This window comes from Onychomys torridus, chromosome 5 (assembly GCF_903995425.1).
Source record: "Onychomys torridus chromosome 5, mOncTor1.1, whole genome shotgun sequence".
NCBI lineage: Eukaryota > Metazoa > Chordata > Mammalia > Rodentia > Cricetidae > Onychomys > Onychomys torridus.
Genome location: NC_050447.1, coordinates 136,170,119 through 136,192,057, shown reverse-complemented (window position 1 = coordinate 136,192,057; position 21,939 = coordinate 136,170,119). Strand labels below are relative to the sequence as shown.

The 21,939-nt window shown below is 40.5% G+C and overlaps 1 protein-coding gene across 5 annotated transcripts in view; it reads left to right on the top strand.

The window, feature by feature from the left end:
• The window catches only part of Slc35d2 (solute carrier family 35 member D2), a 35,956-nt gene that overhangs the window by 2,332 nt on the left and 11,685 nt on the right, over positions 1–21,939 (top strand). For 2 of the 5 annotated variants that reach the window (XM_036186708.1, XM_036186706.1), the window contains exons 2-9: positions 5,243–5,276; positions 6,767–6,853; positions 8,961–9,028; positions 13,600–13,671; positions 13,847–13,987; positions 14,832–14,900; positions 19,624–19,726; positions 20,883–20,975. In XM_036186708.1, the coding sequence (XP_036042601.1) occupies positions 5,243–5,276; positions 6,767–6,853; positions 8,961–9,028; positions 13,600–13,671; positions 13,847–13,987; positions 14,832–14,900; positions 19,624–19,726; positions 20,883–20,975 (667 nt within the window). The remainder of the gene's footprint in view (positions 1–5,242; positions 5,277–6,766; positions 6,854–8,960; positions 9,029–13,599; positions 13,672–13,846; positions 13,988–14,831; positions 14,901–19,623; positions 19,727–20,882; positions 20,976–21,939) is intronic. The other 3 variants (XM_036186711.1, XM_036186709.1, XM_036186710.1) reach the window with 2 other exon arrangements.

Here is a 21,939-nt window from a genome sequence, read left to right as displayed (position 1 = left end):
GGGATCCAGTGCCCTCTTCTGGCCTTATTGGGTACATACATATATGCAGGCAAAACACCTAAATGTAACACAAATCTTAAAATGTCTTATAATAAAAACCCAGAGCCAGCCACTAGCTTACCTCTACAAAATCCTCAGCTTCAAGAGAGTTCCTGTTTCCTCACGCCTTATATACCTTTCTGTGTCCTGCCATATTACTTCCTGGGATTAAAGGTGTGTATCACCACTACCTGGTTCTGTTTCTCTCATGGCCTTGAACTCACAGAGATCCAAATGAATCTCTTCCTCCCAAGTAATCGATTAAAGGTGTGTGCCACCACTGCCTGACCTCTATGTCTAATTTAGTGACTGGCACTGTCCTCTGATTCCCAGGTAAACTTTATTGGGGTACAGAATATATCTCTACACCTAAACACATAAAAGAAAATAAATCTAAAAAAACAAATCAAAACAAAAAACAAACAAGCAAAAAAAATTGCCAGGCAGTGGGGGTGCACACCTTTGATCTCAGCACTTGGGAGGTAGAGGCAGGTGTATCTCTGTGAGTTCAAAGCCAGCCTAGTTTACAGAGTTAGTTCTAGGACAGCCAGAGATGTTACACAGAGAAAAACTGTCTCAAAAAATCAATGAATAAACAAAACATCAAAATCTACAATTAAAAACATGAGGATGTTATGGGTATGTTTAGGAGTAACTCGTTATATCAGCCAAAGGCTGAAGATAAATCTCTTTTGCATTGGAGTTTGTGGGCTACTGACTGACTACAACATTAATGCCTCTAAGAAACACATTCTTTTTTTTTTAAAGATTTATTTATTATGTACATAGAAGAGGATGCCTGTAGATATAACCATCTTGTTAAATAAGAAACACAGAACAAATTGCAGAGTTTAAAAACCACGAGGTCAGAGCAAGAGCGGAAATCCTTACCCTTCACTGCTTCTGCTGTTTTTCCTCTCCGCAAGAGACCTACTTCTGTGTGTCCTATCTTTTTTATAGACTTTCTGTTCTGTTTTCTCATTGGCTGTAAACCCAGCCACATGATCTCCTCATCACTGCCTGTCTGTACAGACCTCCAGGTCTTCTATGGTTGGTATTGAGATTAAAGGTGTGTGTCTGCCATGCTGGTTGTGTCCTTGAACACACAGAGATCCGCCTAGCTCTGCCTCCCAAGTGCTGGGATTAAAGGCATGCACCACTACCGCCCAGCTTCTGCTCTTGCTTGCTCTGACCTCAAGGCAACTTTGTTAACATACAAATAAAATCACATTTCAATACAAATAAAATATCACTATAGGTGCCAGATCTCATTACAGATGGTTGTGACTCATCATGGAAACACATTCTTATATTCCTTATAAATACATACTCCACACACACCCCATTTCTGTAGTGTAATATTATACATCCAGGCTCTGTTGAAATAACTAACATTCCTTCTCTCATTTCAAGATTCCTGAAGCATACACTGTTGAGAAGGGGGTTTGGGTGATTTAGTTACAATGAGCCATAGCAACCTGACCCCAGCAATAGACATGCTGGAGGCCAGAAGGAAGAAGTATTTTTTGACAGTTCTCTGACATGATTGTAGGCATGGATGGAACTCAGGGGATTTCTTCTATTCCATTTTGAACAGATTATTTCTGGTTGGGGTGCAAGCCTTGCAAGCCTTCTGTGTGGTCTTAGCTTCTTGTTAATTTAAGTTCATGCTTGTCCTGGCTAGTTTATTGTCAACTTGACACAAGTTAGAAGTGTCATCTGAGAAGAGGAAACCACAATTGAGAAAATGCCTCTGTAAGATTGGCCTCTAGGCAAGCCTGTGTGGCATTTTATTAATTAGTGATTGATGTGAGAGGGCCCAGCCCACAGTGATGGTGCCACTCCTGGGCAGGTGGTCTTGGGGTGCAGAAGAAAGCAGGCTGAGCAAGCCATGGGGAGCAAGCCAGTAAGCAGTGTCCTTCCATGGCCTCTGTATCACTTCCTGCCCTGACTTCAGTGTAGACTGTTACCTGGAGTGTAAGATAAAATAAACCTTTTCCTCCCCAAGTTGCTTTTGGACATGGTGTTTTTATCACAGCATAGAAACCTTAATTAAGACAGAAATTTGTATCAGGTCATAGGGTATTTCTGTGACAGACCTGACCATGTGTTTTGGAAAGGATTGTGGCAGCATCTGAGCTTTGTGCTGGAAAAACCATTGAATGCTCAGAGCTCAGTGAGCTGTTCTGTGCAAGCTTGGAGGATAAGATGCTGGGAACCATGCAGGCCATGGATGTCTGGCTTGTGAAGTTTCAGAGAGAAGCAAAGACTCTGTCAGGGCCACTTATGTGATATTTTAAATTAAGAATCTTTTTTTTCCTGATCAGCTAGAGCTGCAGAATCAGCTGTGGTTAACAAAAGACCACAGCCACTAGCTCGAAACCCTTGCTTTTCTGGGACAGTCAGTATTGGTCATCTGGGGCTGAAGAATCAGCTATTATTAAGCAGAGACCAGCGTCATCGAGGAAAAACCTGCAAAGTATTTCCTCAAGTCAGCACACAGAAGCTGTGGTCCAGAGGTGCCCAAGGCAGTACCTTGTGTTAGAAGATGAACTTGGTAATGTGTAACAGTTTCCCAGGTGGTAGACAAGGTGTTTGTGTCAAGCATTTGTGGTTTGGCACCTAGAGAGGCCAGGACAATTCTAAGACTAGATTTACCTGGCAGGAAAGAGATTCTGTGAGGATGTGAACTCAGTGGTTTTCAAGTGCTAGAACAAAAGTAGGACCATCTAGGAGCTTGTGTTCTAGTAGTCTGTGGCCAACTGGCCACAGTTGTGATCATCAGGGCTGTACAGCATACTTCCACCGTGTTTCCCAGTAATACTCTTCTCTATGACATGAAAATTTACTAATGACATTTAATTAAAAATATTGAATATTAAAGCTGAGCACATCTGTAATATCAGTACCTAGGAGGTAAGGCAGGAAAGTTGCTAAGTTTGAGGACTGTCTCGGCTATATAATATAGGGTGCCCTTGTCTTTAAAAAGTCAAATTTCTTTTATCCAGTTCAACAAATATGTGCTCAGAACTTGCTGTGTGTATTTGCTTTGTGATTCACCAGACCTTGGACATATGTGCACATACACAAACAGGTATCTTCAGTCAGTTTTCACCTTTCAGACTGGATCTCATTGGAGATGGCTGATTGGCTATTGTGGCTGGCCAGCAAGCTTCAGGAATCCTGTCTCTGCCTCAGTGTTGAGATTACAGGTGTGGGTGCAGTCCTTGACATTTTACATGAGTACTGGCAATCCAAACTCAGATCTTTATGTTTGACCAGCAGGTGCTTAATCCACTGAGTCATCTTACCAGCTCAGTCAGACTCTTGGGTCCATGCTTTTGACCCCACAAAATTCAAATTGATGAACCGAATCTGGTGGCACCTGTCTTTCTCAAGTCTGAGAGTTCAAGGGTAGCCTGGACAGTACAGGGAAGCTGTTTCAATAGCAAGCAGTCCCCTGAAACAAAAACCTCCAGAAATGAACAAAATAAGAATGAGCCATAGACTGGCAACTGGGAGCATTTTTCTTAAATGTTTATTTTGTTGTTTTAGAAGGGGATTCTGTCATGATCATTTAAATAAAAGAATTCAAACAAAAGAAAACAATTAGACTAAAACCACTTTTAAAATTACCATAACTATCAGAATACTTTCAGATTTGAATGGAGGGATGAATAAACAGGTATAAATGTATAGATGGAGACAGACATATAGTTTAAATTACATTTTGCAAAAATACATCTTATTAGTACTAATTCTTTTCTTATTTATTTCTAAGTGTTCTTTAATCCAGAAAGAAATAGGGGTGGGGCATCTTATTTAACTTTTTAAGGGTTACATGCTTATCTGCCTGCCTCCTTTTTCTACAGGTTTATTTTTCTTGTTCTAAATATATGTATATGTATGTGTCTGTATACATGAGTGCTGTGGCTCTGGAAATGGAATTGTAGGTGCCTGTGAGCTGCCCACATGGGTGCTTGGAACTGAACTTGGGTCCCCTTGAAGAGCAGAAAGGGATTTTAATCACTGAGCTATGTCTCTAGCCCCTTGTTTTTCTTTCTTTGGAGCAGGGTCTCACTAACTTGCTCAGGCTGGCCTTGAACTTGGAATACTTCTGCCTAACTTTGCAGTTAGCCAAGGTAACAGGCCTGCCCGCATCAAGGAGACTTGTTTCTTCTTTAACTTAACTTCAGTTTGGTTTTCTATGTAGAGATGTCTTAGTCAGTGTTCCATTGCTGTGAAATGGCAATCTTACACTGGAAAGCATTTATTTAATTGGGGCTGGCTTAAAGTTTCAGAAGTTTAGTCCATTTTATCATGGTGGGGAACATGGCAGCACACAGGTAAACATGGTCCTGGAGAAGTAGCTGAGAGTTCTACATCCTGATCTGTAGGCAGAGAGAGACAGAGACTGGGCCTGGCATGGGCTTTTGAAACCTTAAAGCCCACCCTCAGTGACATACTTCCTTTAACAAGGGCACACCTCCTAATCCTTCTAATTCTTTCAAATAGTGCCACTCCCTGGTGATTTAAGCATTCAAATATATGACCCTTTGGGGACCATTCTTATTCAAACAACCACAAGAGGTCATCTTGTTTATGGTATTTTAAATTTTATTTTTATTAACTTTAATTATTTATTACTCTTGTTTTTTCCTCCTGTGTACACAATTATGCCTAATTTACCACCACAGAATGCAGGAAAACTGCCACTTTTAGCAACCATCATTGTTGTTGTTGTTGTTTTTCTTTTTCTTTTCTTTTTTTTAAGATTTATTTATTATGTATACAGCATGTATGCCTTCATGCCAGAAGAAGGCACTAGATCTGATTACAGATGGTTTTGAGCCACCATGTGGTTGCTGGGAATTGAACTCAGGACCTCTGGAAGAGCAGCCAATGCTCTTAACCTCTGAGCCATCTCTCCAGCCCTGTTGTTGTTTATCAAGACAGGTTTTCTCTTTGTAGAAGAGAAGAGCTTCACAGAGATCCGCCTGCCTCTGCCTTCTGAGTGCTGGGATTAAAGATGTGGGCCACCACCGCCCGGCTGCACCCATCGGGTTTTTTAAAATGAAAAGAAATGGACATATTTTTTGTCCATTTGTCTAATGTCTGTAATAGCTCTTTATGTCATTATGTTTTACATATACTCTTCAACTTTATGTTGCTAAACTGATTTGTTATTCTATGTTTCTTTCAGTTTTCCCTCACCAATTGTTCTTGGAATTGGGCAGGTGAGTTGAAAAATAAAATCAAAGTCTTAACTAGCTGTCAGTGTATAGGCTATTTTAAGAGCTTTTGTTTAAGACTATAGTTAGCACAAGTTGTTTTTTATCTATGCACACATGCTGTGGCACATCAGTACCCCTTCACAAATAAATAAGAACCAAGGTTTAGGATGCTATATTGGAGCAGTTCTTAAACTTTTGCATTCTCATATGAAGAAAATTAAATAAGTTCTAAAACTGCACAAGACTTTATTTCAAAACAACATGATGGACTATTTCCAATATACCTATCATGTTCTAAATTTATGAGTGTAAAGACTTATTTTTACTATTTTTAAATTGTGTGTGTGTGTGTGTGTGTGTGTGTGTGTGTGTGTGTGTGGTCTGTGTGGATATGTTCACATGAGTGCAGCTGTCCATGGAGTCCAGAAGAGGGCACTGGATTCCTTACAACTAGCTACTGGTGGTTGTTAGCCACACGACATTGGTGATGGGAAACAAATTCAGGTTCTCTGCAAAAGCTGCAAGTGCTCTTAACTGCTGAGCCAGCTCTCAGGTTCCCACTTCTATTTTTAATTCTGTATGTTTGTGTGTGTTTATGTGTGGGGTATATGGGTGTGAACACAAGTGCCCAAAGGCCAGAAGTTCCAGGGAGTTTTAAGCCACCTGAAGAGGGGACATGGGTGCTGGGAACTAAACTCAGGTCCTCTAGAAGAGCAGCAGGTGCTGAACCATCTGTCCAGGCCCTGAGAAGAAAAATTTTAATGCTGGACTTCTCATAAAATGCATGTTGACTTTTCTTAGGACATTTTTATTAGCTTGTATTAATTATACAAAATAATGAGTCTCATGATATTTTCAGTGTGTATAATGCATTTTAATCTTATTCGCTGTCAGTACACCCTCTCCCCTTCTTTCAAAAAGTCCAGGTTTATTTTCATATCTTTAAATGGGTTATTGTGAGAGGAGTCAGTGCCTTCTCACACCCTTTTGAGACAGGGTCTCTTTATGGAGCCGTTGTTGTCCTGGAACTCACTATGTAGACCAGGCTACCCTCCAACTCACAGAGAGCCACCTGCCTCTCCTGGGATTAGAGGTGTGTGTTACCATGCCTGCTTAGGAGTTTTTCCTTTTTAAAAATTGTTTCCTCTCACTGGCCTTTAAGGGGAGAAGCTAACATATCATGTGCTCTGTGTGAAATGTCCAGGGTCATCTGGTCAGTCTGGTCACTCTCAGGGGCACTCTTCGTTTTCTCCATCACCATTTCGAGAGCCCTGAGACAATGTATACATGTGAGTCCGCTTGATTATACATTTTCTGTTCTGATTTGAACAACATCTCATCCAGTGATGAGAGTTTTACCTTCCACGAAATCCCTCCCTCCAGCCTAGAAAGTGGACTGTTTGGGTTATCTTTCTGATAAATATACTTTTGATTACATCATTATGTCAGGATACCTCATACTGATATTTTGCTAAATTTCTTTCTCCTTTTAGATGGCCACCACCATAATGATACTGTATGTGTCCAAGCTAAATAAAATAATCCACTTCCCTGATTTTGACAAGAGAATTCCTGGAAAGGTATGTGTTGAAAGATAAAAAACAGACAAACAAACAATAAACCCTAAAGAACAAAAAGCAAGCAAGCAAACAAACAAAAAAACCAAAGCAGGGACCCATTCCATACACTGCTTACCTTAAGTAGAAAGTTGTTTTTCTTTTCTTCTTTGAGATTGACTCTTATCATGTATCCCAGGTTGGCTTTGAACTCAAAATCCTTCTACTTCAGCCTCCTCAGTGCTGGAAGAAAAAGTTGTGTGTGTGTGTGTGTGTGTGTGTGTGTGTGTGTGTGTGTGTGTGTGTGTTTGAACCTAAATTTCTCTGTGTAACAGCTCTGGCTGCTCTGGAACTCATTTTGTAGATCAAAATGCTTTTAAACTCACAGAGATCTGCCTGCCTCTGCCTCCCAAATGCTGGGATTGAAGGTGTGCGCCACCACCACCTGGATGAAAAAGTTCTTAATAAATATTTTATAAATAAATAGCTATTTGTATAATGCTATGAAGATAAAACCATGGCTGTGCTGTGCTTGTGAGATCTATGAGTAAAGTGCTTGCTGAGTAAGTGTGAGACCTGAGCTTGGATCCCTTGCACCTGAGTGAAACCCTACCTCAGCACACCTGCATCAAGGTAGGAGGCAGAGAAAAGAGTGAATATAGTTGTTTAACAACACAAATACTCTGAGTTTTTAAGGCCAGTGTTTTGGGAACTCTTTGGCTAAGGGCCTGGCTCTCTCTTTATTGTACCGTGAAAGAAGCCCTGTGTGATATGGAAATGAGTCAGTGCAGTTATGTTACAATAAAACTTTCTATAAACAAGCACAGGCCAGATGTGCCCTGGGTCCTAGTTTACTGATTTATGCTTTCAGATTTCATTTTTATTTGTTTTTTTTTGTTTTGGTTTTTTGACATAGGGTTTCTCAGTGTAACAGAGCCCTGGCTGTCCTGGAACTTGATTTGTAGCCCAGGCTGGCCTTGAACTCACAGAGATCCACCCATCTCTGCCTCCCGGGTGCTGGGATTAAAGGTGTTCAACAACACTCTCGGCTTTCATTTTAGTTTAAATTGATAAAAGCTATGAGTAAAGAATTTGATTTGATATATCTGATACACATGGAAGCAGCACTGAAAGATCGATCTTCCTCGTGGGAATGTGGAGTAGAAGCAATTTTTAACAAATAGCTTCAGGCCAGGCTTATAGCGGACATTAAATTCTCAGAGCAACCCTTTGACAGATGATAGGAAATAGCTTAAGGTAGTATTTGGATTAAGAGGTTTAGTTGGTGTTTCTTAAGGGTGAGGCACTTGAATAGCTTCTTCATATATATTTATAGTTGATAATCATAAGATATTAGGTCAGATACAGGGCTGGGCAGTAGATAGCTTTCAAAGGGACTAAAAATAGCCCAAGATAATTTGTCTCTTGTCTGCAATGTTTTAATTCTCCATAATCTTGAAGTGTCCCTATTTGGCCTTCTAGAATCTTCCACACAGGGGCAGCTTCTCCTATCTTCCTTTCCCACCCCCTCTCTCCCATTTCCCTACCTTCCTCAACCCTTTTGGGAACTTCAGCTCACAGTGTGCAAAATAAGGAACATTAATGATGCTTTATTAGCCATGTTTTCTTCTTTTGTATGTAGACTTAAAAGTTATCCAATCAAAATTACTCTCCAACAACCTAATTTTCATGTCTTTTACCTTCTTTGCTGTGTGGCACATGTTGATAGAAAAGGCATCTTTGGTCTCAAAGTAAGGGTTTAAGTATTTCATCATGAAGTAGGGTTCCCTGGACTTTGGGGGGTGTGCCATTTACTCTTTGCTGTATAACGTAATGGCTCAAAGCAGTAATCTTTTTATTGTCTCTCGTAGTGATCAAGGAGTCTTAGCAAGGCTTGACCAAGCAGTTCTGGCTTAAGGCCCTCCTTTCCTTGTGGACAAAAGAGAGCTGTATTAGTTATGGGGTTGGTTAGTGCAGGTGGGAAATGGCCACTGATCTGTCTCTTGCTGTCTCAGAACACTCACACACCTAACATACATACATACATACATACATACATACATACATACATACATACATACGGAAAAGACGCAAATAAAGTTCTAACTGCATCTTTTTCCTTTTATTGAAGCTGTTTCCTCTGCCCCTTCTCTACGTTGGAAACCATATAAGTGGCTTATCAAGCACAAGTAAATTAAGGTACAGTTCAAGATGACAGTGGGGAGGGTGTATTCATCCTCCAGTGGTTCAAACACAGAGTTTGATTTTCTGAGATTTTGCTTGGGTGGTGTTCTAGTTTGCTTTCTGTTTCTGTGATAAACACTATGGCAAAAACCAGCTTGGGCAGGAAAAGGTTTGTTTTAGCTTTCAGGTTACCTTCTATTGAGAGAAGGCAGGGCATGAACTGAGTAATGAGACCTCAGAGTAACGCTGCTTCCTGGCATGCTTCCTCTGGCTTGCTCAGCTGCTTTTCTTCCTGGGCCTTGCACTGCCCACACTTGACTGGGTCCTATGCCAATTAACAGTCAAGAAAATGCCACACAGGCATGCCCTCAAGGCCATTCTGACAGAGGCAGGTCCTCTTCCAGGCAGGTCAGTTTGACAGCAAGCTGTGCCATCACAGGCGTTATGTGGGAAACAATAGTATTTAACAATTTGAGAAAGTATAGTTTAATTTGAAACGTTTTTAGGAATGTTTAAAAGCTTATACTTTTCTTGATATCATGTCTCAACATAAATATGAGGGTTTTTTTGTCAGGTGGAGATGTTATTGCCAGGATGGGTTTGTTCATATGATCATGCTAACTTTATTATCATTTAATAGAAACAGGAATATCCTGTCAAATTTATTGAAAATCATGTTTGGTGTAAGGAAAAAATGAATAACACAATAGTTATAGGTATGGACTATGCTTGACAAGTTTGCATCTGTGTTTCTTTCACCATACTTTGATTAATTTCATTAAAAGCTACTGTGAAAAATGAAAATTGTTTATAAAAAGACCACACTATCCTACCAAACTACTAACTGGAAAGTGTGATCTGATATCTAAAGAAACAAGACTCGTGCAAAAGCTGAAAGATGGTGTGTGCATGTGTGTGTATGTGTGCAGGCCAGAAGTTGCCCTTGGGAGATGTGAGTAGTGTTAATTGTCAACCAGACTAACATAAGAGACAAGCCTCAGGCACTGTGAGGGACTGTCTAGGCTAAGGTTAGCCTCCCAGAAGGTCTGGGGAGCCATGCTGATTAGGTTACCATTCCCTGGGCTGGGTTCCTAGACTGTGTGCCTGGGGAAGCTGAACTGAGCTCCAGCATTCATTGTTCTGCCTCCTGGTTATCCTGTGATGTGCTGCTCGAGGCTCTGGCACGATGGACTTCCCTGCCATGATAGACGGTGCTCTTGAACTGTGAGCCAGAATCAACTCCTCATTCCTTACGTTGCTTTTGTAAAGGTCTTTTCTACAGTAACAGGAAAAGAAACTACAGGAGAGACATGTTTTTCTTCTGTTGCTCTCCATCTTATTTTTGGAGATAGGGTCTTTCTCTGAGCCTAGAGATAACTGATTGGCTAGACCAGCTGGCCAGCAAGTCTCCTGTTTCTGTCCCTAGTGCTTCGTGTACAGATGCCCATACCTGGGCACACTAGAGAACCAGACTGGGGACCTCATGGTTTTGTGGCAGACACTCTACCTACTGAGCCATCTTCTAGTCCCTCTTTTTTTTATTTTCTTAACAATGTACTTTGAAGCACCAAAAGTTTAAAGTCTTTCTAATTTAAGTCAAGTATATATAATATAAAGTTTATCATTGTATCTGTTTCAAGTTTCTGAAGCACGATTGCTGAGCCTTCAAGGCCAGACTTACTACATAATGAGTTTGAGGCTAGACCCTATCTCTAAAAGAGTATATGTATAGTGCAGCATCACCATTATTTATTTCAGAAACTTTTTCACCATCCCAAACAGTCTCTGAATCCATTAAACAGCAATACTCTTAGCCTTTAATTATTGATAATCTCAATTTCTCAGTCCCCAACCTCTTCCTTTCACTTCCCTTCTCTCTCTCTCCCTCTCTTATGTGTTGCATGCATGTGCATTTGCATGTGGTGTGTATGCCCATGATGAGGGCAGAGGGGGATGCTGGGTTTCCTTCTTATTCCCTTGAGACAGGGTCTTTCACTGAGTTGGAAGCTCACCTTGTTGGTGAGGATAGTTGGCAAGCAGTCTTCTGGCATCTACTGATCTCTCCTGCCCAATGCTGAGGTTACAGGCACATAGAGCCATGCCTAACTTTATATGTAGATCCTGGGGATTTGAACTTAGGTCCTCTTGCTAAAGTAAAGCAAGGGTTCTCTTAACCCCCAGCTACTGGTAATTTCTGATTTATGTTCTGCAGCTGTAGCTTTGCCTTCTCTAGGTAGATATAAAGAATTTTCTTTTTTGGGGGAGTGGGGATCTGGATTATTCCTATAGCATTGTGTTTTCAGAGTTCACCTATGTTGTAAAATGCATCTGACTTTCATTTATTTTAAAGACTTAATAATATTTCATTTTATATTTATATCCTGTTTATCATTTATAAATACAAAACATCAAAGTTTTAAATTTTAATTATTTCTAATTTAGATATTGTTTCTTTTTTATTTTTGTAGTTCTGGGGATTGAACTCATGGCCTTGTATATGCTACAGAAGTATTCTACCACTGAGCTACATCCCACCCCATCTTTTCTTTTGCTGACTATGTTGTTAGTATTGTTTCTAAGAAGGCTTGCTTGATCTAGGATCATGAACTCTTTCTCATATAGTTTTAGTTCCTACACTTAGGTCCTTGTTATATTTTATGTAAGATAATAAATATATAAAGTTGACGTCCCGTGTGTGTGTGTGTGTGTGTGTGTGTGTGTGTGTGTGTGTGTGTAGAATTTAGTTTCATTCTATTCATGAGACTTCTAGATGTCCTAGCACCATCTATTGAAAAGGTATTTCTTGCCAGGCGGTGGTGGCGCACGTCTTTAACCCCAGCACTTGGGAGGCAGAGCCAGGTGGATCTCTGTGAGTTCGAGGCCAGCCTGGGCTACCAAGTGAGTTCCAGGAAAGGCGCAAAGCTACACAGAGAAACCCTGTCTTGAAAAACCAAAAAAAAAAAAAAAGAAAGAAAGAAAGAAAAGGTATTTCTTTCTTCTATTGTGTTATCTCATGACCCTTGGTAAAAATCAATCTATTGATCTTGGAGGTGTTGCATGCCTGTAATTGTTCTATTTTGGAGGCAGAGGCAGGAGGACCACAAGTTCTATGCTAGCCTGGCTGCATTTGTCTGCTTCACATGTCTAGAGTAGGCAAGTTTACAAAGATGGAGCACAGGCTAGATAGTCAGTAGCTAGGAGCTAAGGGAAAAGGAATTACTGTTGAATAGGTTCAAAGTTCTTGCTTGGGGGAATGAAGTTCCTGAAATAGATTATAGTGATGTAGGTATGCAAGAAAGAAAATAAAAGGAAACAAGATAAAAAAAAAACAACTGACTGTAATTGTAAGCCTTCATTTTCTGTCCTTCAATTCTATTCTATTAATTACATGTATTAATTACATATATATTATTAACTCAATAATTCCATTAATTACATATATGTTAATTACATATATATTTATTAACTCAATAATAGGTTGTCTTGGTTTCTGTAACTTTGCAGTAAATTTTGAAGTTGGGAAATGTGAGTGCACCTACTTTGCTAATTTTTAAAAAAAACATTAAAAAAAATCCCCCCCCATGTGTGTGTGTGTGTGTGTGTGTGTGTGTGCGTGTGTGTGTATGTGTGTGTGTGTGTGTGTGTGTGTGTGTGTGTGTGTGTGTGTGTGTGTGTGTGTGCATATGGAGGTCAGAAGACAACTTTTAAGAACTGGTCCTCTTTTTCCACCATTTGTGTCATGAGATTAAACTCAGGTGATTAAGCTTAGCAGCAAGTTTCTTTGTCAGCCAAGCTGTAAATAACCCCTAACTTTTTTATTTATTTTTTAAAGATGTATTTATTTATTATGCACACAGCATTCTGCAGGAATGTATGCCTGCAACAGGTCATAAGAGGGCACCAGATCTCATTACAGAGGGTTGTGAGCCACCATGTGGTTGCTGGGAGTTGAACTCAGGACCTCTGGAAGAACAGCCAGTGTTCTTAACCTCGGAGCCATCTCTCCAGCCCCAATTTTTTAAAATATATTTTAAAATAATTAATTATGTGTGTGTGTGTGTGTGTGTGTGTGTGTGTGCGCATGGGTTTGTGTGTGTGAGTGCAGGTGCCCATGAAGACCAGAAGAGGGTGTCAGATCCCCTGGAACTGGAGTTACAGGTGGTTGTGAGCCTCCATGTGGGTGCTGAGAACTGAAATTTTGTCCTCTGCAAGAGCAGCAAGTGCTCTTGTCCACCAAGCCATCTGTCTATCCCCTTGACTGTTATTCTTCAACACGGTTTTGGCTTTCTGGGGCCCTTGAATTTCTATATTAATGGAATTAACTTGCCAGTTTCTGCAGAGAAAAAGAAAGCCAGCTAAGATTTGACAGATTTTGTGCTGAATCAGTTTGTTAAAAAGTGGCAGGAAATTATTCAATCTCTATTTTATGACTCAATATGATTTGTTAATGATAAATATTACAATGAATGTTAACTCATTATATTTAATTTGGAAAATGACCTTAATTACAAATATTTACCATGTTTAAAACAAAAATAACAACTGACACTGTGTGTCTGATGTTAGAGTTAAATCTTTATTGACAGCTTGCCAATGTTCACTGTGCTCAGGAAATTTACAATTCCACTCACTTTACTCCTGGAAGCCATCATACTCGGGTGAGTTTGTTTTTTCTTCTTTCCTTCATTGTTTCCGATGTACCGTGTTTGTTTGTGTGGGTGGATAATGTATTCCTATGTATTACATGTGGGTGTGTGAGACTATGAATGTGCACATAGAAGACATGGGTTGATGTCCTGTATTTCTTGCTGTTGCTCTCTTTTATTGTTTCAGACAGGGTCTCTTACTGAACATGGAGTTCACCTATTGGCTAGAAGGGTGGCCAGCAAGCTCCAGGATCTGCCTGTTTCTGCTTCCTAGGCTTGTGCTATTCGGCCAAGATTTTCAAGAGTCCTGGAGTTCTGAACTCACATTGTCAGGCTTGATGCTTGTTTACCCACTGAGCCATATCCCCAGTCTCTCTGTGTTATTTTTACCCAACAGATTCTTACATTGAGGTCCTCTTTCTGAGTAATTGATTAGAATTAATACTTGCAGCAACTTAAGGAACAATTATTTGTTCATTTAAAAGGAGTCAACTATTTCCATGGTCTTCTACAATATTAATGAGTATATTTAAATGTTTATTTTTACAGTATACAAATAGCGTGCTTGTAGTAGAAAATTGTAAAAGAAATAACAACCACCCTTAAACAGATATGAATCTGTGTGCTGAACTGGAATGAATAGTGGCAGAGAACTGCCCACAGACAGGGAAGGCAGACAGAAGAGCAAGGGGGCAGAGTTCTGATGCTCCATGACATGATGTTAGGATAAATTAAAATTTTACAAATGTTGACAGATTTTTCTTAGGATACACAAGTTGACCCCTGAAAACTCAATTTTTTATCTAGCAGTGAAGATTATATGGCAGTGAAATTTAGTTACAATGTTTTAAGACTTTGTATTGGGCTTAATCTTTGAATGTGCCATAGAAGGCCCTATGCAGCAGACCCTCTTCTGTATTTCATCTCAGCATTTTTCCAGGGAGAACAGAAAAATCACTTTGTAATTAGGTTAAAGAAACAGCTTAAGAAATAAGTAAATTTGGCCCGACTTACACTTCCAGAGCCTTCTCTATATGAAGATCTTAGAAGTTAAGTTTTAGTCATGAAGCCACTAATGTTTGTTTTCAGGTTTGTTTTTTTTTTTTAACATAAAATCCGTATTTTAATTTTTTTCCTCCTCACCCCTTCCCTTTCTTTTTTCTTGACTACAGGAAACAATATTCCTTGAACATCATCCTCAGTGTTTTGGCCATCGTGCTTGGAGCTTTCATAGCAGCTGGGTGAGACTTGGCACTACTCTGCTTCTCAGTGGCAACTGAGAGTTGGCAGTCCTGTCCTAGAGATGTTCTTTTTTCATCTGGCTGCGGCTGGATTGAGCAGCTAGGAGACAAATCTGTTGAGTTAGTGGTGACCCCATGTGTTCCTGTGAGCATCAAAAAGTAGGTCTCAGATTGGCTGGAAATGCTTCTAAGAACACACGCAGGCATGTCTACCTGTGGCCCATGGGGGTAAGGGTAGTACCAAAGTGGCCCAACACAACTTAAACTATTATGAGATTTTTTGGGTGATTTTTTTCCTTTGTAATTCAATTGTGTGGGTCTTGAGTGTAAATTCTGTAAATGACAGTGTCCTGTTATAAGTAAGCATCACTAGGTATTAACATGACTACTGTTGACAAAAAACAGTGACCTGTTTACTCTTGTGATTGAATGCCCTCAGTTTAAAAGTTTTATTTGAAGTGTTCTTAGGCATTTGGGCTTGAGGTGTAGCTCAGTGGTAGAATGTATACTTAGCATGCACTAGGGCCCGTGTTCATTCCACAGCATCCAACACACACACACACACACACACACACACACACACACACACACACACACACACCTAAAACAAGCCAACAGGTTTATAAACCCAGTTATTGTTGTTTTATTGTTCTGTGATAACTGATAGAGGGTGGTCATTACATATGCTCTTATGTTCCAGAATAAGCTAATGCTAACTAGTTCAGATTTCCTACCGTTATTATTAATATGTAGAAGCAGAGCAGGAGGAAATGACTCTGTCTGTCTTTCTATGTATGTAACCCCACATAATGTTTTTTTAAAAAAAGAGAAGCCAGGAGTGGTAGCACATACTAGTATCCCCAGTACTTACTTGTGGAGACAAGTAGGTCTCTAAGACTCACTTGGCCAGCTAGTGTATCCAAAATGGTGAGTCTAAGGTTCAGTGAAGAGACCCTGTTTCAAAAAATTAGGTGGATAGTTAACAAGGAAGACATGTGAGTGACATCAACCTCTGGCCTCCATACACACCAGCATACATACATGCATGCACGTCAGTATACACTTATGCACACATGTGTTTGTAAGTCTTTAGTGAGGAGTGCAAAACCCAAATGAGTGCAACTAATTTTGAACACATTGATAATTGTTTCTAAAATCATTTTTTTTTTACCCAAGAACCAGCTTGGAGTAGCAATTCTGACTTCCCACTTCCTCCAGCACTCACCAGATGGATTCCTTCCTGATGAGTGACATTCAGGGCTCTGAGCCACAGGACACCTGTGATACCAACTGAAGCCCTCCTACTGAAGTTTCCTCTGCCCCCCCCCACACATCAGCTATGCCCATTATTGTGACCCAGAAAGAGAATTCAACAGGTTAAAGTGACAGGTCAAGCACTTAATTAGAGCAAGTGAGGAATCAGGATGTACTCCCAGCAGGTGTAGAGCTTCCCCTTCTCTTCCTGCACTTCCTTCCCTTGTGTCTACCCCAGAGTAAGCCCTTCCAAGAAGGGGCATGCTTTTCATGGAAGCCCAGGTTACCCAGAATTCAGTCTGTTACAAATAGATGTATAAGATTCAAGAGTAGGGATAGCCCAGTGGTCAAGAGGACCCAGGTTCAGTTCCTGGCACCTACATGGTGGCTCACAACCATGACTCTAGTTCCAAGGGATCTGATGTCCTCTTCTGACCTCCTTGGGTACCAGGTACACACATGGTACACATACATACATACATGCAAGCAAAATGCACTTATAAATATTTTAATACAAAAACAGATGCAAGAGTGTGTATGGGGTTTAATTACCCCCAAAGGTGAAAAGTTCACTAGGGGAAGGGTACCAGCACTCTGCACATGTTTCTTGATAAGAAAGTTTCTAAAATAACTTTGACTTGACTAAGCTAGCTTGGCCTTCTACCACCCATTGTTGTTTACATCCTGCTTTGGGAAGCCTAGCTGGCCTGTCTGAAGTATCTTCATATCATAACCATCAGCCAACCACCACATCCTCTTCCAGGGCCCTGAGCAGGCCCAACTACTGTTCCATGTGTCCTGTTTTTTGGTGCCTTTGGTCAATCCCTTCAAGAGGTAACTTCCTGTCTACCAAAGTTAGCCAACCCCTGTGCAAATAGTTGTTGATTAGATTTAGTTGGGATGAGCCAGGTTCACCTGCTGTAATAAACAAGCCCAATGTTTCACTGTTTCTATACATCACATATATACATCCTTAACTGTAAACCCACAGCAGTCAGTGCTTATGAGTGGGTTCTATTTACTGAACCCAGGGACCCAGCCAAGAGGTCCCTACCTCAGTCTTCCTAAGTGATCCAGGAAGGAAAAGGTGTTATGGGGATTTCTGCACTGGCTCACAAAACTTTTGCCCAGAAGGGACATCTACCCCTTTCTTGTATCTTATTCACCAAGGGAAGCCACATGGCTGGAAATGTTAAAGAGAATATCCAGGAATGCCCCCAAATGACAGCCACACTGGCTGACCCTGAATATGCTCCATTTTGTGTGGCATTTGTATTCTTCATACACTTTGTTTTCACTGCTGGTCCAGTGAGTGATGGGTAAGAATGGAGCAGGCCATGCTTCAGGGAGTTCCCATGCCACTATTGGGCCATTCTTGGCTCCTAGAGGAGACAGGACTCTAGAATCTAAAGCTCTCCCAGAAAGTGCCTTTTTCCCATGCTTCTAGAAGCCTCAGTTTTCCTGCTCATTCAAAATTAGAGTTTAGTTGTTTCATTAAAATATTTCATATGTATGTGCTGTATTTACATGTATATGGATGTGTGTGTATGTGCACTTGTGTATGTGCAGGCCAGAGGTCAACATCATTCCTCAAGAGTTGTCCATTTCATTTCTTGAGACAGAGTTTCTCACTGACTTGGAATTTACTGATTTAGTTAGGCAAGCTGGCCAGAGAGTCTTAGGGATCCACCTGTCTCCCCTTCTTAGCTCTAAGATTACAATGAAAGGCTATATATTTTTTAATTTTTATTTATTATTATTATTGTTGTTGTTGTTTCAGGACAGGGTTTCTCTGTGTAGCCCTGGCTTTCTTGGAACTAGCTCTGTAGACCAGGCTGATCTCGAACCCACATAGATCTGCCTGCCTCTGCCTCCCGAGTGCTGGGATTAAAGGCGTGTGCCACCACTGCCTGGCTTGGAAGGGTTTTTAATGTGGATTCTGAGGATTGGATTCAGATCCTTGTGTTTGTGTGACAAATGCTTTTCCAATAGAACTACCTGTGCAGCCCCCAAAGGAAAACTATAGACAAGTTGAATTTAATAGTTCTGTTCAATAGAAATCATTTGCAAACCTAGTAGCCCACAGAACCAGTATAGACTCAGCTCCCTCCAGCATTTCCTGCAGGCAGCATTTATGAAAGGGAAGCCTCCAAAGTGATGTAGATTGATTAACCAAAACATGCTGTTTTGGCATCAGGGTTTTTCTGAAGTTAAAGGTCATTGAGAACCAAGAGATGCAAGGAGGATTTGCTGTCCTTTGTGCCTGACAGCTGGGCATAGCCTCTCTTTGTGGAAGTGACCAACAAGAGCGGCCACTTCTGCTGCTGGACACAGACAGCTGACATTTAGATGAGTCCGCATAATTCAACTCTAAAATAACCCTGCCAGTGCTTCCTCATGTGTTTCCTGCTAGGTCCTAGTTTGGTTCTGGACACTTAAACCCTCTTTTCTTTGCTAAAATGTTAAGTAAATCTCAATGTCCAACTGCTTTGAGTTTCATTTTCCTATGAATTACTGTGCATGAAAACATAGTAATACAATTTATATTCCATTTTACTTGTTCATTAAATTAGCAGTCCACAACCAGTGAGAAGCAACATTACTTGTCTGTGGTATTATCTACTACAAGGATAGATATCTACAAAAGAGTATTGTCTGAGTTGCAGATCCTCCTGGGCAAATGCAGTGAAACCTTGTTTCAGTAATAACCAAGTAACCAGCTAGCTAGTTAACTAAATTCACAAGCCCCAAGTACTCATCCTAAGAGGGTATATGAAAAGTTTGACTTCTGACAGTTTATATTATGAATTATAACCTGGGTCTGGGGTAAGCAGGAAGTACAGGTGGGTGAATCATATCATATATCAGTTATGGTTATCTTCCTCATCCCTGTCATATCCCATCACATTTTTTATGTTGGTGCTATTTATTTAGGATGGAAATTGCTGAGGTGCTTCAAAGTCCTGGAAGAAAGGAGTATTGGAAGGTTTGCGTAGGCACAAAGTTCCTTGCTTCACCTTTTGACAGACAAGGGACTGTCTGGGCACCAGATGGAGTTGTCATTTCCCAGATGTCTAACATGAGCTGTACCCTGGGGATGGCCATGCTTATAATAAGCAGGAATACTGGTGGGTGGGCAAAGTGTGCCCTCAGGACAGTCATAGCTCACTAATTACTGTGCCAACCTGTCATTTAACAAATAAAGAATTTTGCAGTTAAGATAGTTCAGGTCCCTGGGTCTTGAGCTAAGTGTAATTACACTGAGGTCATCTGATCATCTGTCTTGTTCTCTCCTGTCGGGGAGGAATCAGAGGCATTAACAACTCACTACTAGTGGGAGGATAATTTCCCAGAAAAGATGGTACTAGCACTGCACATAGATTTGGCTAGACAAAGGACAGGCAAGCAGGCTCTGAGACCACAGTGAAAGCGTCTTTATAACCGCCTCCCCTCCTGTTCTTCCTGACAGCTCTGACCTTGCATTCAACTTGGAAGGCTACATTTTTGTATTCTTGAATGATATCTTCACAGCAGCAAATGGAGTTTATACCAAACAGAAAATGGACCCGAAGGTACCCAACTTCCCTCCTGCAGCTTTTGGCCTGTGCCATCTGGCTCCCTAAATGACATGAAAAAATGAAAATGAACATGTTCAGTTGGCATGTAACTTGATGCATATCCTGCGATGTAGAAACTACTAATTTCTTCTTACTATCTTGTGTGTATAAGACCTTGTTATTCTTGGTATTGTCAAAATTTGGTTGGAAGACTTAGGGGGGAAAAGATATCACGAGTTTAGATGTACAATCAGAATACATATATATTTGGAACAGCAAATTCATTTTTTAAAGCAGCATCATTAATGACCATGACAAATTCAGAAGGAGTGGTGGTGTCATGATATTATCTCTGAGAGCATTAGTCTGGTATGTAGGTTTCCAGGCACAAGCTTTGGTAACTCATAGGACATTCCACCTTTAAACTTTCACTTCTCCAAACTTGTTTCCTCATCATGAAGTGAGATGGCTGGATGGTCATTTGTCATGTCCTCCAGTGGTAGCTACCTCTTCTGATTACAAGCTGTTGGGGCCGCCTGGTGTGCCACCCCCAACCCTCACCCAGCCACAGCTGTGACCGGAAGCTGTCTGGGGTGGCCCAGGCATATGGGTCTTTGTTCTGAGCTCTTTGCGCTTTGTGAAGGAGTTCTCCCTGACTGATGGGTGCTTTTTTTGTGAGCTATTTTTAAAATCTGTATGCCCATTTGTTTCTTTGAATAGTGACAGTTTTACAACAACAGGTTCATTGCCTTTGAAATACAATATGTCACCCTTTTTTGGCAGAGAAGTGGGTGGCCACTTTAGTGAAAGCAAACACAGAAGGCTGCTATTCTTTAATGGATGGAGCAGATGTTTGAAAAGAGTTGGTTAACATTTTAAATTTTTATTATCTCATTTCAGATTTCCTATTTTGAATAATGTGCTTAAGAGTGGAGAGTTAGAGATGGGTAGAACATCAGAGGCCTTCTGTTTCCATCCATTACATGTGTAGTTGGTGTAGAATGAGTATTTGTTCTGAAGTTAAAACACAGTAAAATGTTCTATTTTACAAGACATTGGCCAAAAGTCTTACAGCACAGAGCCAGCCTGATAGACATAAATAGACAAATTGGCTCAGGAGACACAATGCCTAGTATCTCTAAAGTTGAATGCAGTTTTCTTATTCTCACAGGAGCTGGGGAAATATGGAGTGCTTTTCTACAATGCCTGTTTCATGATCATCCCAACTGTCATTATTAGTGTTTCTACTGGAGACTTTCAGCAGGTAAGTATGGCTTATGTAAAGAACATGGTTAAGGTAGGTAAGGCTGAGCTATGGTGTCTGCTAGGGTGAGTGTGCTTAATGCATCTTTGACTTTATTGTATTTTCACTCTATAGGTTAATTGGGAGGTAGCCCTATTGTTGATGGAGGGATATTTATAATTTATTAAGTCCTTATAATATAGGAGAATGTCGCCTCCTGATGTGGTGTTGGAATGCCCATTGTTTGCCCTGTCTGAACTCTGTAATTTGAAACTCTGGAATTTGGACAGAGCTCTTTGAATTGAGTGATTGCCAGACACTGAAACTGCAGTTGGACCAAAGAGCTTTGTAGAATTATTAAGAAGAAAATCATAATTAGAAAAAGATATTTAAAGTCATAATATCTAGGGATGGGGATGTAGCTCAGTGGTAGAAAATTGGCTAGCATGTACAAGCTGTGGGTTTGATCTTCACTGCCACAAAGGGAAGGGGGGGTTGAGAGATTTTCTCTAAAATGATAAAATACTAAAGCTATAATGTTTAAAATACAACTCTTTTGGGCTGGTGAGATGGCTTAGCAGGTAAAGGCACTTGCTACCAAGCCTTATAACCCGAGTTCTCTCCACAGGACCCATGTTACAAATGGAGAGAACTGATTCTGGCAAATTGTTCTCTGACTGCCATGTGTGCTGTGTGTCAGCCCTACACTTACACACATGCACAGATAACTGTAATAGAAAGCTTAAAATAAAATATGAGTACACCTTAAGTATTGTATGACAAGAGATGACCAGATACACGATGTACACTGTAATTAGTAATGAAAATGAGAGCAGCCCTAACAGGAAGAGAGGACCTGTTCTCACTCTGTGACTGTTGTAATGTTTACCGAACTGTATCAAGATCTTTCAGCTGCTCACTTGGGACCATGGCTAAATCAGTTTTAGAATTTGTACCAAATATGATAAAGAAAGGAATTAGTGTA